Genomic DNA, 21,685 nt, shown 5'->3' with positions numbered 1-21,685 from the left:
GGAAAGCGATGACGTAGGCTGTATCCTGTACTTTGTTGAATTCTACAGTTCCTTGTAGAAACACAAGAAATAACACTCCGGTTTTGGACATCCCAAAAAAGGTTTTAAGAATTGTCTTTGTTAAAGAATTCTGCATGAGCACTCAAAATATTTCCAGAGAAACGAAAATTAAACTTTTTGAATCCAAATAATTCGAATAATCATTAAAATGTTATTCACAAAATGACACAACAAAAGAAACACCGTCATGTCTCAGTGTTTAGAAGCTCAACTGAAACATCTCTTACTAAGCAATGGTTTAAACTTGAACGTACTCTCAGCATGGCCCTGATAAGAACCAATCATTTTACTCTGAGAAAAAAGTTGTTTACTTCACTAAAAACGGTTTACAAGCTTAGGGTCACGTATTCAATACGGCCTCGATCTCACTGTTATCATTCCAACAATTAAAATAAATAAAAAAGACTTGTTGACGTGACTGTTACTAAATTTGATTTAAGGTTGTTGACCAGGTCAGCCTTAATTGTTTACAAAAATGAACAGTCACGGTCTAACTATTTTCTGGAAAAGTATGAGTTGCAAGTAAACAGAACTACATTATTTTGACATATATTGAACTTAAAATAGAAAGATTTTAAAACTTAAACATTTAAATCAGATATAAATTAAATCAAATATACATAAGAAATGAATCGGCTTGTTAACTAAAACCCAGAAAGGAAGTCACTCAGACACACACCACACGTCGACCCCAATTCATGGGACACAGTTCTCGTAATAAGTGTTGATAATAATCCACAGTTTAAATACCCTCATTGATTTCCTTCCACGGAATCTGTTGTATCATCACTGATAAAAGTCTTTCTCGCAGAGGCAATAAGTGTACTTTCTGCACAGAGATGATCGTACTCAAGTGGTGAATCTAAATGCTTTAATCACTAACTTGTTCAAAAGTTTCCTCTTGAACTAAGTTTACATTGTCCAAAATATTTTGGCAATCCTCTAACTCTTCTTGTGGAACTCGTTACAGTACGTCTACCTTGTAGCAAAACGACTGAGTCACAACAAACCTATTCTTCTCTCCCACGTCCAGTTTAACAATGTTTGACTACTTGAGCACTTTCATCTGAATCAGTCATCATATATCATTCAGGTACCAGTGGTTTTAAACATCGGTGACGTAACGGATGCAAGTGTTCTTTGCGTTTCACTTGTAATTTAACCAGATCCGGGTAAATGCGTTCTATCAACGCCACAGACAAATCACGAACGTTCTCTTGTAAAGTATCCATTCAGTGTCCTCCAAGAATCAGGAATCGCTGGGTCGTGTCCAATACCCTCGTTTATATTTGTGACTGAAGTAGTGACCTCTGATAATCGTTCTTCATTAATTTGGAAAAGAGCATAGTTTAAAAATGGAAAAATGATTTTGAGTTTGCGTTTAAACTGTATTTTGACCAGCTCTCGGTAAATGCGTTCTCTCAACTCCACAGGCAAATTACGAATGTTATCTTGTAAAATATTCATCCAGAGATTACTGAGGTCGTGCCACTAAAGGTAGGTAGTTACAATACGGAGACAATCAAGCGTGCTCCAGGTAAGCCGACACTTTCTCTTCCCCCTCGTGAAGTGACACACCGCAACTGAAGCACTAAACTCTGGCTTATTCTTCGAGGTAGGTCCTCCCAGATATTTATGCCATTTTCCTCGGAACGTTTAAAAACGACTTTCGAAGTTGCAGTAATCAGTCAAATGCACAGGGAACGAATAGTCGTCTTTCACAGGCTCATTTCGATGAGCGTACGGTGAAATCCACAGGAGTTTACTTAGGGTTGCATGACATCCGAAAGATGGTAGCTGCATGGTTTCACGCGGAGGATGACATCCACCATGAAAACCAGTCAAGTGATACAGTGTGTACGGAATGGCATCGCTTTCGCATCCGTCAGGTTTGACACGCACATCATCACGTTCCATTGTATATATAACAGTTTTGGTATCAGTAGTCATAGCAAAGTTCTCATGATGTGATACCGCATCTCTGAGATCACAGAGTACGACCTTGCTCTCATCGCAAGATAGAGCATCGCACTCCACTTGAGAATCACTGAGCTTGAATGATGTTTGTTTAAAAGTATTCATCTTTCTCACTTGGTCTTCGTAGTTACAATGAACTATCGGTCTTGGACGTTGTCCCTTGTTATATGCTGACCAACATCGACGTGTCCATACAGCAAAGTGAAGTGGTTGGGAAGTCGCACTCGCATCTGGTACACGATTTGATACACTTTTTCAAAAGGTCGACTGAAGATTTGATATGTGGGTAAACGTACAATTTTGTGCGGTTTGTAGGTGGTTACTCTAAAGTTTCGTTCCTGTCAAGACTGCAAATCTTCTTTCAGCATGCCAAAGTTCACCAATCGACTTGTGCGATAATTAAGAGTCAATCCTTTCACTTTGAACTCCTTGTGCACTTCTCCTTGTGGGTCCAGTTATTCTTAGCTGTAATGTTTACGACCGCCACTAGCAAAGCTTACAACCTTGTCGTCTGGGTGCTCGTCCGTCCAGGTTCCTAAACAGTTTCCTTCGATATCAGGGTGATGTTGACCCAGGCGATCGATATAGATGCAACTGTCCGTGTCAAAGTAAACGACTCGATCTCCTAACAGTTCCAAAACGTCTTACAATTTTAAGCGAGCATGGACTGTCACGTAAACCGCAATGATGACATTTCCAAATTCGTCGGCTTCCACAAAGTCTAAGTCATCTTCGTTGCTTGGCATCCGTCCGTCTACGAGAGACGATGGCATAGCTCCAAAGTACGCTTTTGCTTATCCTTCTTTTTAGCTCTCTTTTCAGCTTGCTTTATTCTTCTCTTTTCCTCTGCGTTTTGAACTCCCTGCCTGACAGCTAGACGTCAGCTGGAACGGTTGTTTGCACAGCTCTCCCAGTCGTTGACATTGATGTTTGCTGTCTTCATATCCTTCTTGCAAACATCTTTGTAGCGCAGATGTGGTCGTCCAGTTGGTCGTGCACCTTCTGCTAATTCCCCATATAACAGGTCCTTGGGAATGCGACCTGGGTCCATTCTCTTGACATGGCCGAGCCAGCGAAGGCGCCTCTCGCTGAGTATGGAGAACATGCTGTTCATGTTGGCGCGTTCTAGAACCTCTGTGTTGGGTACTTTGTCCTGCCACTGGATGTGCAGAATGCGCCGCAGACATCTCAGGTGGAAGCTGTTGAGTTTCCTTTCGTGTCTTGCATAGGTGGTCCATGTTTCGCTGCTGTAGAGAAGTGAGCTGAGCACGCACGCTTGGTAGACACGCAGTTTGGTCTTCTCTGTGAGGTTGGGGTTGTTCCAGACCCTCTGGTTAAGTCTGGCCATCACTGCTGCTGCCTTGGCAATCCTGCCGCCCACCTCAGAATCAATGGAGAGTGAGCTGGAGATGTTTGACCCGAGGTATGTGAAGTTATCGACAACTTCCAAAGTGTACCCATCGATGGAGACAGAGGGAGGGGAGTCTGTGTCCTGTGCCATGACATTTGTTTTCTTCAAACTGATGGTCAGTCCAAATTCCTTACATGCATGGGAGAGGCAGCATACCAGCTGCTGAAGTCCATCTTCCGTGTGTGATGTCAAGGCTGCATCGTCGGCAAAGAGCAATTCACGGATGAGTACCTCTGTGACTTTAGTCTTAGCACGGAGACGGGCGATGTTGAACAGCTTGCCGTCAGCCCTGGTATGGATGTACACTCCCTCGCTGCAGTCCTTGAATGCGTACTGGAGAAGCATGGAGAAGAAGATGGCAAAGAGCGTCGGTGCAAGGACACAGCCTTGTTTGACTCCGCTAACGACTGGGAATGCTTCAGATGTTGCGCCATTGAAGCACACTGTGCTGTGCATGTTCTCGTGGAACGACATAATGACAGCAAGCAGACGTGGGGGGCAGCCGATCTTCTGCAGAAGTCTGAAGAGTCCACTCCGACTAACCATGTCAAACGCCTTCGTCAGGTCTATGAAGGCAACGTAGAGGGGCATCCGCTGCTCGCGACACTTCTCCTGTAGCTGACGTAGTGAGAAGATCATGTCTACAGTTGACCTGCCGGCTCGAAATCCACACTGGGATTCTGGGTAGACGCGGGAGGGTAGGATCTGCAAGCGTGCCAAGGCAACACGGGCGAAGGCCTTTCCGACGATGCTGAGGAGGGAGATGCCCCGATAGTTGTTGCAGTCGCTACGGTCTCCTTTGTTTTTGTACAAAGTGACGATGTTGGCATCACGCATGTCCTGTGGGATGTATCCCTGTTCCCAGCAAAGGCAGAGGAGTGTGTGTAGGGGCTGGAGCAGTGCTGGTTTTCCGCTCTTGAGGACTTCAGGCGGAATGCCTTCGCTTCCGGGAGCCTTCCCACAGGCAAGGCAATCGATGGCTTTTCCGAGCTCTTCCAGGGTGGGCTGTGTGTCTAGCTCCTCCATGACAGGCAGGTCTGGAATGGCGTCCAGGGCAGTTCCAGTGACATTGTTTTGGGTTGCATATAGCTCGAGATAGTGCTCAACCCATCGCTGCAGTTGTTTCCCCTGGTCTGTGATGACTTCGCCCGTCTTGGACTTGAGGGGGGCGGTCTTGTAGCTGGGGGGGCCTGTCGCTTGTTTGATACCCTCATACATTCCTCTTGTATCCCCGGTGTCAGCAGCTGTCTGTATACTGTTGCAAAGGTTCAGCCAGTAGGTGTTGGCACAGCGGCGGGCGGTCTTCTGGGCGTTATTCCTTGCAATCCTGAGGGCTTGTAGTGTTCTGGGGCTAGGTGCAGCCTTGTATGCCAGGAGGGCTTTCCTCTTTGCCTCAGTCACGGGCTCCATCTCCTCCCAGTTTGCCTCATACCAGTCGACATTCTTTCGCTCCCTCTTCCCGTAAGCTGTGATGGCTGAATTGTACACAGAGTCACGGATATGGGACCACTTGGAATCAATGGTGTCATCAGGTGTCACTTTGGTGAGGGCTTCCTTCAGTTTGCTGATGAACTGCTGTGTTTTCTCTGGGTTGCTTGTACAGCAGGTGTTGATACGTGGGTGACCCTTCTTCTTGGCGTGGTGCAGCTTCTTGGGTAATATTCGCACCTTGCTGGCCACGAGGGAATGGTCCGTGTCACAATCGGCACTGTGGTAGCTGCGGGTAAGGAGGACACTGGCCAGTTCTGCACGCCTGGTGATGACGAGGTCTAGCTGGTGCCAGTGGCGTGAACGTGGGTGTCTCCACGACACCTGGTGGATCTCCTTGCATTTGAAGAAAGTGTTTGTCACACATAGGCTGTGGGAGCAGCACATATCCAGCAGTCGCTGACCATTCTCGTTGATCTTGCCCCTTCCGTAAAAGCCGAGACAGGTGGACCAGCCCTCATGGTCAGCTCCCACTCTAGCATTGAAGTCTCCTAGTAAGTAAAGGCTTTCATTGTTGGGGATACTGGATATTGCCTGATCCAGAGCCTCATAAAACTTGTCTTTCTCCTCGTAGGTGGAGTAGAGGGTTGGAGCGTACACACTGAAGATGTTGACCGGGCCTAAGGATGTTGACAACCGGAGGGCAAGGATTCTCTCAGTACCTGATGATGGAGGTTCAATGAAGGCGATTAGCGTGTTCTTGACGGCAAAGCCTACACCATGCTGCCTAGGTTCATCCAAGGGCTTCCCCTGCCAAAAGAATGTGTAATTGGCTTCCCTGATGGTGCCGCTGTCAGCCAGTCGGGTCTCCTGGAGGCAGGCAATGTCGATGTTCAGACGGGAGAGTTCTCTGTCAATGACGGCAGTCTTCCGTGCATCGTCGATCTGCTGTAGGTCAGTGGTCAATCCAGGACACATGGTCCTGATGTTCCAGGTTGCAAAACGAAGAGTTGGAGTCTTTTTATTTCTTCTTTTAGTCTTTCCTGGTGCAGAGTTTTGTGGCCCACTTGTCGAGATGGTTCTCTAAGCTCCACGCACCCAGTGAAGCAGGCAGGCCATGGCGGGCAGCACCTTACTGACTGGGGGCTGCCCAGCTTGAGGCGGGCGGTAGCTGTCCAGTGAGACCTGATGATCTCTCCCACCGTCAGAAGTAACCCCTGGCGCCAAGCTCTACGCCAATCGAGCTTTGACTTAGAACCGGTAAACTGCTACTTCTCGTGTTGTGCCGACGCCGTACGACGACGCTGGAGTGTCCTCTCCAGTGGAGCTATGAAGCCTGGGCAGGGTGGTATGGAGAATCAGCTGTTGCCCATGCAGCAGATCCCCCCTCTCCACGCAGCTGGTGTGCCCAAGGGAACGACGAATGCCGATACAGCTTGGCACCAACGGCGTCGCAGGAGTTGCCGGAATGACGTTGAAGTCAATGTCATACCGCCTTAGGGACTCCATCTCCGGATTTTCTGTCGGGGTTTACTCCCTTAGCCTTTCCCATGAGTGGGTATAGCCACAAGGCAGCAGAGGTTTGGAATCGGAGTTTTCCTTCTCCTAGATGAGCTACCATCCAAGGTTTACGAGTCCCATCTACCCGAAGCAACTGGTTTTAAGGCGCCAGTGGGCCGCCTTCACCCCTTCTCCTGTTAGTAGAAAACATGGTCTGCCGGGCTTCAAATCTAAGCCACTCGCGAAGGCCAGGAGCTGGATTTTAGTTGACAGAGGCAGTAAGAGACGCAGGCCGTATGGGGCATTTTGGAGGATTGGGGCGCTTGTCTCCCACTCCCACCCCGGGCAATGTCAACCTTAGACCACAAGTCATCTTCGTAATTGACTAAAACATGATACACGTGGACATCGTTCGTGAGCACTTGATTTTAGTCAATTACGAAGTCATCTTCGTAATTGACTAAAATCAAGTGCTCACGAACGATGTCCACGTGTATCATGTACTAGTATTTGGTTTTGACGTGAATCATCTGGAAGTAGCGGGAAGGTTCTTTTAAATACTCCGTCTTGGGTAAACACGGTCGTTGTGCCAGTTTACCACATAAACAATTTAACATCACTTTTCGAACGATCGATTTCCTTCGTTTTTCTCAACGTGGTCTAAAGTGATGCCTTCATGCTCCCAGTATTTCTCTTTGATTTTCATTTGGTCTTCGGAAGTGTGACTTCTTGTTTCAGTTTCAAAAAAGCATGAACCTATTCTGCAAAAATGCTTTTCTGTGTCTCATCGCCCTTGTGGTACTGTTCTGTCTTGGGAAAGTGGTAAATTTCATACACTATTACCATTTGGTATCCCAGGTCCAGAGCTTTAAACAATTCCACGCTGACCCACGTTCCTGTCAATGTACGTTCTTCGTTGGTGTGCTGACACGGTCGGTCTTGGTTGCCCAGGAAACAGTTTTCCTTAGCAATGGTGAGGTAAAACAGGATGGTAAAAGTCCGTGACAGGCAAGACTTTGCATTTAATCAATCCTTCGTATTGTCCAATGTTGTCCAGGTCGATGTGTTCCGTCAGCAATTGCAAGTGCCCTGTGGGAAAGTGACAATCTGCACACGTAAGGATACAGCGAACACACGTCCAAGTATTTGATTTCTTCTCCTTTCTTCTTGTCGGCTTGGTACAGCAAACAGGTGTGGCGTGTTACTTTTGTCTTTAGTGCGTGACAGAGTAGTCAGAGAGTAAAAGGACTTTTACATTGCTGAAAAAGGAATATTTGTGAAGTTAAAGAGTATATCAAAGAAAGGTTTTGTTTATAAAGAATCTGAATTCTATTTTATAGCCCTTGTTTTAATCCCACACATCTTGTTCCTATAGAACCCTATTAACATCGCATTTTCCATGTCGTCATAAAGGCCCGTATGGTTAAACATTTTGGACGTATCTAAAATTACGTTATCCTTTGTCGCCAGACAGGCACAGAATGTCAAACATGAGGACATGTTTTATAATACATTTACCATTTTCGCTATAAATCATCAAAATGGTGGTCATATGTCGACATTCGCTTTTTCGCCATTGCGTAATTTTTGAGAATTTATTCAGGTTTAAAATTTAATTTACCTAATTTTTATGATATGGACATACCAATTTTCATAACCAGGCTTACACAGGTGGACAATCAGGGGAAACTCTACTATTGCAAATTTTAACCTCGTATACAACCCTAAGATTAGTAGAACTCCTTTTCTACTGTTTTTGTGATAATCAATGTTTTTGTAATATAATGATTCATTAATATTGCTTTGTGAAAACAATGCCTCTCAAAGACCCGGTACACTGACATCATAGACCCGGTACACTGACATCATTGACTCGGTATATTGACATCACAGACCCGTTACACTGACATCACAGACCCGGTACACTGACATCTGAGTGCATAGTTTCTTGTTTGCTTAAACGTTATAGTCATTTTTGCGAGGTTGTTGTCCCTGTGCAACTGTGTTATGCAACATGTATGGTGTTCATGGAATCCAGTATTTGTTGAAGCAATTGTTAAAATATGTACGTTTGAATGAAACAAGTTTAATAAATCTGAATTTGAACTTAGATTTCTTTATATGCACAAAGTTGAACGTATTTTTCTGCGGCTACATACAAGACGAGAAACATTAAAACGCGTTAGACTAAACAGGAATCTCTAGAATTCGGAAATGTTCTTTATTTTTCTGTGTTGTTAAATAATGATTCTGCAAGTCTTTGGAATTTTTCACCACATCAAAAAAAAAATGCCTTATACTCTCCATGATTTGCGCAACATAATTGTAATTGTTTTTTGTAATCGTTTATAATTTCGCCTTTTGCCACCTTGCATGTTTATCATCAATTACTTTGCCAAATCTCGCTAAGGTTCTATAGTGTTTCTAAAAGATGTTGTAATCCGATAAACATCGATTTTAATGGCACTACGTCTATTTTATTTTGTAATGAAAAAAGAAATCATTATTAAAAAGAATATTGTTCATTATATCTATTTTTTGCTCGTTCAACATCGATAAGTGCGTTTTGATTACAATATACATTTCTTTTTGCTTGATTAAATCAATTTTTTTTGCATTGAATTTAAGGCATTACGTTTAACGTTGCAGCCGTCTGTTCCGGAGAAGGCAAAACAACGTTTTCGTGTGCTAATCTCAAATGCATAAACATGGATATGTTCTGCGATGGATTTTATGACTGTCCTGACATGTACGGCAAGAAACAATGTTCAAATGAGGCAATGAGCTGCAAGGACTGGTGGCAAAATTGACAGCGCGTGATGGGTATGTGTGCGCTGACGTTTGAACATCTGTCATCGCCAGCGAATGGTAAACTATTTAGAGAAAATGTATGTAAAGAAAGTTTGAGGGGAAAAAAAACAATACACAAATACTCGAATATGTTGCTTACAATAAATATATCATGCTTTTGATGATCTAAATATTTTGTTTGCTATAAATTATGGTAGAAAAAAAATCTCATAATTTATTCAATCTGATACAGGACTTAACGAATTTTTAAGTCACTGTAAACTCCCAATACTCGAATAAGGGATAATAATGGCCATAATTCGTCTTAGTAAATAACTTTTAAATGCTTCTCTCTTTACCTAGGGCAGATCAATTCAATAGAATATTTGTAACCTGAACATCTCAAAATTGTACTCGTGCAATTACTGAACATAATGGTAAATAATAGATCTTATAACAGCTTGTAAAACTGAAAACGTTTGCTCCGATCTACCACAAATATTTAAAAAGCGCTATCTTTGACGTGTCCTCTTGTATTACGTCATTGTCCATCCTTTTATAGTTTCAGTCAACTAAGATTATTCTTTCGCGGAGCATGATACAGTTTGCACAGCAATCTAAATGTATCAACTCTACTAAACGTTAACGTGTGCAGTTTAAAGAATTTCGTATACATATAATTCACTTAAGTATTAATTTGATCAAGTGTCTCGAGTTTCGCTGCGCGAACATTCCCTTATGCATTATTCAATCTAATTTTTATGCACACATCCATTACCCTCTTTTTCTCATTAAATTTCCACTATTCCGATTTTATTGACGGCTTGCGGCTAGTGCGTCTAAAGAAATGTATCCGATAGACCAATGCAGATTGTTTATTCCTAGAAGAATACATTCATTAGTGTCTGAGTCACAACGTGAATATTTTTGTTGTACCTACAGTGGAGTGCAACTTCGATCATCTAAATGAAAATAAATTAAAAGTTCTAATAATTAAAGTTCTGAATAAAATTTAGTGGAAATTCAAGTTAAATCCAACGCTGATGGTGTTTATGTGCCTGTGGTGGCCAGTATAATACTGGTGTACCATCAGCCTTTTGTTGGATCACAATAATTCAATCCAAGAATTAAATCCTTATCTGAAACTTCTGTGTACATTGAAAACTCATTTCCATGAATGTTTTTTTTTTCAAAGGGCGCTTTTCTATTTCAAAAGAAGAAACAGTCGAATTACATAATTTGAAGAAATAAATTTCAGAACCAAATGAACTACTAAACACGACAGTAATGCAATTGAATCTGTTAAGATTTAAAAACACCAATTAATATTTTTTCCAGTAGCAAGATTATATAGTACTTCACCTGACCTCAGGTCACAATTAACATTTTCTAACAAAAAATTACCTAATAGAAAATAACCTTCTAGAAACTTCTGAATGTTTATAAAATAAACTTTTAGTTATAATTATAAGTCAGTTACTAGATTTATAATATAGATTGTGTAGTAAACAACAGGTTTGAGAGCATCTGTTTCATCTCTAACACTTCTGATAATTTTCAAACATTGTCTATACAGAAGAATGCCGTGTAACAAGGGGCACCATGTTTTGAACAAAACACGATGTCCTTATGACAAAAATCATTTTGCTTCTCCCGTAGGTTGCCCTGATATGTCTCACACTGTGGTAAGATGTTCTTCACTTTAGTATTTCTCCAGACATAGTAGCGATCCGAAACATTTGGAACACGTAACAATGTTGGAAAGGAATTTTAGCGTAAATACTCATTTATAAATACATCACATACATAAATACACTTATTTAATTGTTATTGTACACACACAGACACAGAAAGATATATATATATATATTATTTCACTTTGTGTTGATCTTACCTTGCTACTCACCTCCATATTTTGCAATCAATAAACTTTCTCAAAGGTATTCTCTCATTTTATACGTGGAACAATATGGTTACATCACTGAGTTTAACATCTTTTTCGTATACAATGGTAATGAAGTCACCTTAAATTCAAACATAATTTTTGCGATTCCTCGTTAGATATCAGTGTAGGTGATAACATTAAAAATAACTTTAATGATGAAAATTCTGACAATGTAAATTCCGACAAAACTCGACATTATACGCCAAAATCTTTTCCAGAAACGTTCATCTGTCCTGAAAATTTCGTGAAATGCCGAGGATTATATTGTCTTGCAGTACGATTAATGTGTGACGGTTTGCAGCATTGTCCAGATGGTGAAGACGAAGCTGAATGTGGTAGATGATTTAGTTTTACTTGTATATTTTCAATTTTATAATAAACGTATCGACATTCTCGTCAGCATAAACACCATCATCACCATTATCATCATTTTCATTACAATTTCGCTGCTAAAGATTTCCTTGATATTATCATCATCAAAACTGCTGGTCTTACTTTAAGAAACAGTAGAAGTAGTTCTGTTTTTTTTGTTGCAATTTATCATTCAGAACAGAACAGTATCGCTTAATGTCGAATCCATCTGCAAACTGCACAGACCCAGATCTTCGGGTGCATTAAGTGACGACAGATCAGGGTGAATAAGTTTGCAGTTGAATTTAACTTATAAGAAGTTATATAAGTAAAATAGTTATTGTAAGTGCTGAAACAGTTCTGAATAATTAACTTTCACACTTTTGATCACAATACATCATTCGTAAAGGCTATACTTTTCTTTATAGTTGTATTCGTGAATCGGAAATATATGCAATATTTTCTACACTTTCATCTATGTGTTCCTAATTTGTAACAGGTTTCGAAAAGTTAGAAACTCTCTTAATTAGTAACAATGAAATAAAGGTGTTTGAGAGTGAAATATTGAGTGGACTGACGTCTCTCCATTATTTAGAAACAGACAAGTATGAATTAAGCTGTTTGAAGCCAGACGGTGTAGTCGAAAAAAATTGTTTTCCACAAAAAGATGTATTGTCTTCTTGCGAAGATTTGATGCGAAATGTAATTTTGCGAGTACTTTTATGGTTGATAGGACTATTATCACTGGTATGTAATCTTGCCTCAATCATATACAGGAAATGGAAGGTAGGCATGCAGCTAAAATGGGCTATGGAATCTTTGTAACACATCTGATAGTTGCAAATATTTTAATGGGAATATATTTGTTGATTATAGCTATCGCTGACACACATTTTCGCAATATCTTTGTATGGAACAGCGAATGGTGGCGAAGTAGTGTATTTTACACAGTAGCCGGAGTTTTATCGACATTATCAAACGATATATATTAAGAGAGAGAGAGAGATTTTAAAAAAATATATACACCAGACAGAACGGAAAGTGCTATCCCTGGATTCCTATAGGAGAATGCTTGATAATAGTAGGCAGAATTAATATTTAATAAAAAAAAATACTATCGTACAGTTTAGCGAATTCTTAGTATATATACTATTGTCCGTGTCCAATTTTTTTATTGAAAGATCAGACTTAATATATACGCGTAACAGTAGAAATTTTGCTTAGAAAAAAAAAAACAGGGGACAAGTCTAACGCCCAATTAACCTTATACCATCAATTAAATACAATTTAAATACCGTAGATATTTGATTAGATTAATGAAGGACCAATTTTCAATGGTAAACAATGCATTTCGTTTCTGACCACGATATATCATGCCAAATGTATCTTATCTTGCCTGTGTAACACTATCAGGCGAAGTGTAAAAAGATTACTGAATTTTAATGTTAGAAATATGTACATTTTAAAGGAAATATGTCGATTGACACATTCATTATATATATATATAGAGAGAGAGAGAGAGAGAGAGAGAGAGAGAGACCGACCGACATACAGACAGAGACAGAGAGAGAAAAAGACACAGAGAGAGAGAGAGTGACTCTATATAGATTAAAGCACGGATTTGAAAATAAAAATGAAATTCCTCTCTCTCTCTCTCTCTCTCTGTGTGACCCAGATCAGCAGTTTATTAGGAGCATTCAGTAGAACAAACAACACAGACATGCCCGTGCATGGTGCGACAGCAGATGACGATATTTGCTGTTTGCGGTTTGGCTCGACTCATAGGCGAGTGAATATGTTATTTATATAGTCACGTATACAGACCAAACTTATTGTTTTTAAAAGTCCCATGTAGTTCTCCGAGCTGTATCATATGTTAGGATTATATTTTATATAACTTCATTTATTGAAATAATTTATTAAATGTAGAGAGGCTCGCATATACAAATATGTTGTATATTTTTTTCTTCTTTTTTCTAATAGCTTTTATTTGAAACGGAATTTTATATATCAAAATTAACTTTAAAGTGTTGTAATTAAGTTTTAATATTTTCACCGTAACTACATTTTTGTCCCTAGTCAAAATGTATCATTTGCAAAGAAGAAAGAACAGATTTTGATTTATATGTATCAAACAGAAGCAAACTTGACGTTATACGGAAAATTTCAATGCAGTTCCTTTTAAAATACTGAAATTACACATTTCTCTAAGCAGTCAAAAATGACAAACGCTTACGAAGTGAGACAACTGATGAAAATACAATGTCATGGAGATTACAAGAGGTATTTCGCATGGCTCACGATCGCAGGGATGAGTGATATACATTGATTGTTGTTGTTGTAGGGTTTAACGCCATTTTTATCACAAGATAGGCTATACATGGCGGCTAGTATAACTGGTGGAGAAAGAACCCTGGAAAACCCCGGGAAGAACCACCGACCAACAAGAAGAAACTGACAGGCTTTCTCACATACCCACTTTAGCCGAGCCTGAGACTCGAACCCACGCAGACAGATGTGAGACGGCAGTGATCCGGAACGGTGAGCGCCTTAGACCACACGGCAACTCGTGATAAATAACGCAACTTAATCGATTCAAATGGACGCTGTTTGACTATTCGGTACACAGATTGTTCAATAGTTGTACTCTGTTTCAATGATATTTTATATCTGAATCTCTACCATCTCTTTTTTCTGTTTAATCAATAAGAATGAACAGAACAGTTCGTGAAGGAAGGTCATAAAAGGATTTGTTGTTGTAGGGTTTAACGCCATTTTTCAGCTCATGATAAGCTATGCATGGCGGCCAGTATTAATGGTGGAGGAAGAACCCGGGAAAACCCCGGGAAGAACCACCGACCCACGAGAAGCTACTGGCAAGTTTTCTCACATACCCACATTGACCAAATCCTAGACTCGAACCCACGCAGACAGAGGTGAGAGGACAGTGATACGTAACGGAGAGCGCTTTAGACCACTCGGCCACTCGGGGCCCCGTCATAAAAGGAAGCAAATTAACAATTTACTGTGAGGAGTTACCTCCCTTCGTCAATATATGTCTTCTTGCATTCAGTATTAACTTCAATGGTAATGTAAATATATTGTAAATATATGTATTTTATGTGGTATAAATAAAACATAAGCACAGTATGTAAGCTGTGTTTCTGATATAAAAATATGACTTACAACCTTTTCAAAAAAGGATAAACCAATCGCGTGCATACTTTCATCAAGCTGGTCAGGGACGAGGACAGGATTTGAGCCTTATGAGACATTTTCCAGTAGGCCCATTAAGAATTAGAATTTTGTGAAGGTGATGAGCCCTGAAATTTGTTATAGTTTGGCTGAATCTTTCTTTGTCAGCGAGTGTAGCGTGTAATTTCAGTCATCCATAGCAACCACAGTGACCAACATTGATATCTTACGTGACCCATTGGAATTAGTCATGATTAAATCATATCTCAGTTTGAATCTAGCTTCATCAGATAACACGCACACATCCTTCATATAAAGTGTAACAAATGGTTTCCAGTTCAGAAAAAGAACATCAGCTACAATGTCTGTGAAGAACGCAGATCTAATTGCTATTGCGTAGACCGAAATCTGCAGTCGCACAACACACCAACAGATCAGGGTCAGCTCTATTTCTTCTATTCATGAATTCAAAACGAACATTGAGACAGCAATCTGGGTTTACGCTAATTTCAGTTTGTTGCTAAAACGTGTCTAGAATAACGGAATGTGGAAATAGCATTTTATATATTCTGCTATACATTAAGCATTTTGTGAACTTGATGAGAACGATACATTGAGGATATCTACTTTCTTGAGTAGATAAAAAAAAATATCTCAAGAGTTATATGGAATCATTGCATTCTCAGAAATGGCGAAGCCACGAGTGATAAATACAAAGTGTTTCACTTCACGGGGGAAATGGTTCCTTATATCTACTAAAGACACTAAACAGATTACAAATGAGTATTACGGTCTTAGTGAATATCATTTTTGGGGGTTGATACATCCTTACATCAACCGAACTCCGCAGTCACTAACTGTTGTGTTGCCTCATTTTAAATTTCCTCCTTTGGTTTATGACAGTATTAAGATAAGATCTGATGAAGTTTCAAGCACAAAACAAATACAATTGCAGGGCCGTAGTTCAATTAAATGTAGGCGTTTACTTCATTATATGAGTTGAATCTATTCGAACAAATAATGAGTATAAACAGCAAATGTTCCTGGAAACAATTCTGAGCCCCACCTAGATAATTTTCCGTTCCAACAGATTCATTTAAAACCATTGTAATAGTACACGAAAAGAGAAGGCAAAAGAAAGATAAATGGATTGTTGAAGAAACGAAAACTAAGGGATGAAGATTCAATCACTTCTTTGGAACGTGTATTGCGTAATCGAGGACGATTGACTAATCGAAACAGAACACATATTTTTAGCCCAGACATATTTATCATTTCCTCACGTTATCCAATCTATGAGTTCATTTCCGGAATGAATCTTTGGAATCTTGTATCACCCTCATGAGGATGAAATAAATAAATTAAAACTATAACACTTTGGTCGGTGAAGATGTATCCTCCCCAGAGTGCACGCTATCTGCAAATATCACGTGCTCACGAAAGATGATAAAGCTTTCTTAATCAAGGTACTATTCGGATAAGACTTTTATTACACTTATAACACATTTATAAAAACCAATACTAGAACTACATTTTATAGCGAAAGGATGTTATTAATCGGCAATGAGGTTCAGTCCAGTTACTGGACACAACAATGTACATATAGTGATATAATCCCAGGAATGTGTTTACGTTACGTTTATTTAAAGCCAATGAAAGTAATTTAAATCGTCCTCCGTAATGGGAAAGTTTGTAAACACACCGGCTTGTCAGCTTTGCGCACAGATGGAATTCACAGATTTCATTGTCAAAAACTGGATCCAGACGATATGGAACTCAGAGGTGGTCTCGAAGTGATAATTGGTACGCTTTTAAATATTACTAACATACATAGATATATAGACGTACACACAGACGCATAGACAGACAGACAGACAGATAGATAGATAGATAGATAGATAGATAGATAGATAGATAGATAGATATGGTGGAAAATCAAGTTCAACTAAATATGAAGATATATAACACTTTAATACACGTCCGAAACCAATATTTAGGCTATATATTGATTAGGATCCATGACGTAAACACTGGGCAGTTATTTCCATAGACTCTGGACACCTCATCATAATTATTTAATTATTCCACACTTTAGTAAATATGAAAATGTTCTAATTAAAAATAAATTAAGGAGCGGAAAAGTGGTATGAACAAACCATGGGGATATGTGTCTTTCCATTTCAGTTTGAATATCTGATTTCCGATTTCTATTAACTAGAATATAATGCCACAAACCTTTACCATATATACCTTTTTACTAGTCATTGAGTCATCGTACCAATATTTACTCGAAGTAATGATAATAAATTTAAACTGCACTGATATAAACCTCTTTCAAAGGATATCTAATCATAAAGACTGATATAATTTTTTACTATCGTTTTCAACTGTTGACTTTAAATATAGCAGTTTAGCTGATATAATATGTAATTCCGAGTAAATAGGCACCTCCAGCCTAAAACTATATAAATAGAAGAAGAATCTAACATCTGCTACACTTAAAATGCTAATGCCTATGGCTAACATTTGCTTTTGATACGTATATTTCAGAATTTAAATAAGTTCTATCCATTAGCATTTCTGTCTCGATTATCGACTCCTAGATGAAAAGGCTCTTTCGACGGGGATAAAAGTTAGCAACATGAATTATCGTCTGCAAGACTCTGGAAACAAAAACTTGGTCATAAGGCACTGATATACCAACACCAAAATATACAAGACATGTGAAGATCATTCAGTATTGTCCGTGTGTCTTTCAAGCACTGACCATGTGTTTTTCATAGGTTAGCTCTATAGATACATTTCGTAAATCTCAAAACCGGCACATTTTTGGTTATGATGTCTTTCAGTGAGAAAGTGAGAAGACCATTAAAAGTCACAGATAAATACAGGTAATACAATACCATTACTCACAGCAATGGTACAATCATGGTTTTTGTATGGTCCTTTGCATATGGTGCTATATATTAAATTTCTACATCTTGTTTTCATTGATAAGATTCTTGTCATAAAAAGTACATTTCATCCTTCATATACGTCCTATATGTATTTAAATCGTTAATTAATTTATTAATAAACACTATCATTTCTTTTCACTCTCATGCAATACATTTTAAGATATTTCATTTTTTGCAAGGAGCTTAAGTTTAACACCGCTCAAAACAATTGGCTAAAATGGCATCCTGATATTGCCTGAAGCATAAATTAACATTAGTAACACTCTCCAACTGTATGTCTTCCACTTACTTCTCTGTTCATACGTTATATTGACCTCCTATAATTCTTAAATACTCTAATCTGTATGGCACACACACACACAACTGCAGATTCTACACCATACGATAAAAACATATACATTAATCCGAGGGACATATAGTTTTTTCAGTGAAATAATGTAGCTGCACTTTAAAATGTGCTAAATCTCTTCAATTTTGATTTCTGCAGGTTCGTCATGCTGATCATCACGTCCTCTGTTTTTAAAACTTCGTTTAAACATTCGTTGTCTCATGTTACTTATTTTATTTGAATATCTTTTACTATCATTTCTTTGGAAAGGTCCATCTTGATGTCTAAAAGCAAACGTTCCTCGTTTCAATTTTCTGTGGATATTTTCTAATCTGTCCTCAAATATTTGTTGTAAAAGTGGCATGTCTTTATCAGTGGGACTATTTTTCTTGTCCCGTTGAGGAAAACCATGTCTATGTGTATTATGATTGCTTCCCGGTGGTGTAGGCAATATATCGTATGCCTCGGAATCATTAATCGCTGTAACAGTGTCTTCGTATTCGTTGTCGTCATAATCCGTGGGCATTTCATCGTAATCCGCAGCCGGCTCCATTCTTTGAAGCCGCTGAGCTTCGCTGACAACGAATCGCACGAAATCTTCTTCCGTTGAACTGTTCTTGAACCAATCGATGTGAGTGCTAGACATCAGATGAAGGAATGTACCCCATCGATGAATAAACATGCTGAGGAACTGCAGCGTAATGCAAAACGCAAAGACGGACAAGAAGACTAGTGATAGAGGCTCATACTTGGCAATTATGTAGAAATCCTTGAGCTCATCCTCCATAGCTTGTAACTGCAAGGTGATGACGGTCCAAAGGAAGTTAATCATTATGTAGATGAATACCACATTGTTTTTCAGTGATATAAGATCATTCTTGATTTTCTCTTTGTGAGTCTTGTCCTCATCAAGGGGGTGCAGGTACTTCTTAATTATATATTTCCAAAAGTCACTTTCTTCGTCAGTAAGACATTCTTTGGGACCGCTGTTTAAGTATTCCATACCAAACCAATACGGCTTATTTGGGTTTGGCTCCCAGCCTGGTGGAGTGACATCTTCGTGTGGAAGCGTGACAGTCCTACTCGATTTGCTTTGTTGTCTGTCCGTTGTAGTTGGTCTTTTGCCTTCTGGCAGCAACGCCAGATCGTCTGTTTGTACCGCAGACGAAGCAAACTCTTTGCCGGCATCCTTCTTAATTCCCATAAAGCTGTGTATCATCTCCCTTGCATCATTCACTAGGTTCATGATTCCTAGCCTGTTTAATATACTTTTGCTTTCTCTCTTTTTCTTCTTTACTTCTTCTGCTTTCTTCGCTGCTTCCTCTTCTTCTTTAGTTAATTTCTTCGGAACCTCTCTTGTTCCCCAAGAGACGTTATTCAGGTTACACAAATAGTAAACTGTGAGTAGGATGAATGTGGAAGGTACTGTCAGGAAATACAGCAAACCATATATTAGGCAGAAAAACTCTTGTGGATGAAGTATTCCCGATATGAAGAAGACTGTTACCAAACCTGTCAAGAAGACAACGTTCGGGCTTCCAAAATTTTCAGTCACAATGCTTATGATCGTACCCACGGTAGCAATCATCATAATCACTGTATAGAGGGCGCTGAGGATGGCAGCCGCAGTTATTTGATGATCATTCTTCATTGTCATACAGATACCAATGTAAACAACCACAGGCAGCAAGGATAGAAAGTATGATTCCCAGATTCCGATGTTGAGTACTGAGTGATATGAGCCAGTAATCATCAGGATGATGGTAGAAGGAGCCAAAATCGTGGAGGCCATCAGAATGAACTGATACAGGACGTAGGGGCGACTGATGTTGTCGTTGATCCTAACTGTATCATACCAAGAGCTCAGGAGATCCATCATGTTGGCAAGGGTAGATGGGGACCAGCGCCTTCTCTGGTTGAAGAATTCGTTGAAAGTTTCTGGTGCAAAAGTCAAGGCGTCTGCTCCGGCACAGTAGTCGATTCTATGGCCTTGTTGCAACAAAAGAGTGCACAGCCAACGATCTTCCCCTGAAACAAACATGATCAGAATTTCAGTCCTTTATTCTTTGATGAAGTCTAAGAAATCAGTCACAGATAATTTTTGCAAGAGGATATGTATCTATTGACATGATCAAAGAAGTAACAGGTTGTACATGTTTCGTCCACCCATATCAAATATGACATCTGATATTATTCCAGCTTGATCTTAATATATAGTTATAGCTGTGGTTATTTTATTTAATTCTTTTCTCTTTTCACTCTGTATTAATTCTATTGTACTATAGCGCTATACATTGCAGAAATAGTTATGTAACTGTATTCTCTAATTAATTAATTAAATGTCCTCAGAACTGTCTTGTTTTTACTTTTCAACATTGTTTCTGTTTATATATTTTTGTATCAACATTGAGAAGAAAAAAAAAAACAGATTACACGTTCACGTTGTAAACTGCACATGTATGAAAATAAGGATAAATGCTATAACTTTAACAGTCTTATAAATACAGATGAGAAAAACCTATATCACATTTCGAAGTGTAATATCTTTATATTGATAAAGAAAACGCTTATTTGCTACTTGGTGAAACCTCCCGACAACACAATTATCCTTGACAGAAATAAATTACACAATCACATTTAAAAGGGACTAACTCAGAACTGAATTTCATATTTTGGTATATGCACAGTGTGTGATCGATGTTCAAGCTTAATAATTTGACTAATCATGTAAGATATGACGAACATTTCTAATAATTATACATATCAATAAAATAGTAACTATCATTATACACCAAGACTCAATAAGGTATAACGCGAACAGAATGGAGCATGAGTTGGCAAGCAAAATTCAGTTAATTGGATTACATGATGACATATTACTCACCTTGCTCAAACTGAATGTAGTGTCTTGCTTCAGTTGGCTTTGTAGTGTACATCTTCATGACATTGTCATCCATGAGGGCCGAACCTCGGAAAAGAGAGAAACATCCGGGACAACAAAGAACGCAGCCAAACACGTGTTCCGCTGCTTTTTGCAGCCAGTGACCAACAGCGTACTCAAACTGCTGGTACCACACCATTGGACCTGAAAAATATACAGAAAATTCTCTTCTAGCTTCGTACAGCATATACTCCCATCTGCCATTGCATACTGCGCCAGCAGATCAGTTAATTATGTCTACGTATGACTGATTGCGAAAAGCGTAAATATAGGTCTCTATTATTCGCAGTTGATTTGTACATAAGTGGGTAAATAAAATGGTTAATAATGGTAGTTCTTTTACTTTTTTATTATTGTCTGTATGCTTCTTTCTGTTTTGTTTTATATTTTACTGTCTCTCGCATTTCATATAAGGTGATGTTTTTAACATACGCAACCATTAAGCTCTTTTATATGATTTATTGTTTCATCATTATTATCACAGTCATAATAGCTGCTATCATGATTATTCGGATCATTGGTAGATTTTTAAAGCATCTATGAAACAGCTGAAAGGTAGAAGAACAATGAAATCCAGTGTTTTCGTATGCATCTTAAAAAGTAAAGGCGATCAGTCCAGTTACTCTTCACCTGAACCTATGCATCTTAAAAAGTAAAGGCGATCAGTCCAGTTACTCTTTACCTGAACCTATGCATCTTAAAAAGTAAAGGCGATCAGTCCAGTTACTCTTTACCTGAACCTATGCATCTTAAAAAGTAAAAGCGATCAGTCCAGTTACTCTTTACCTGAACCTATGCATCT

The 21,685-nt window shown here is 39.2% G+C and overlaps 1 protein-coding gene across 1 annotated transcript in view; it reads right to left on the bottom strand.

Moving 5' to 3' along the window:
* Positions 1-16,609: 16,609 nt before the first annotated feature.
* Positions 16,610-21,685, bottom strand: part of LOC149801493 (chitin synthase chs-2-like) — a 65,394-nt gene continuing 60,318 nt past the window's right edge. Inside the window, exons 29-30 of the mRNA XM_089955665.1 lie at positions 20,827-21,027; positions 16,610-19,970 (exon numbers count right to left, since the gene is read on the bottom strand). Of these exons, the coding sequence (XP_089811791.1) occupies positions 18,073-19,970; positions 20,827-21,027 (2,099 nt within the window). The 3' untranslated portion in view covers positions 16,610-18,072. The remainder of the gene's footprint in view (positions 19,971-20,826; positions 21,028-21,685) is intronic.

The sequence above is a fragment of the Sinohyriopsis cumingii genome, chromosome 4, assembly GCF_028554795.1.
Source record: "Sinohyriopsis cumingii isolate HCF-2022 chromosome 4, ASM2855479v2, whole genome shotgun sequence".
Taxonomy (NCBI): domain Eukaryota; kingdom Metazoa; phylum Mollusca; class Bivalvia; order Unionida; family Unionidae; genus Sinohyriopsis; species Sinohyriopsis cumingii.
Note: the sequence above shows the minus strand (reverse complement) of the source record. Positions and strands in the feature narration are given on the sequence as shown.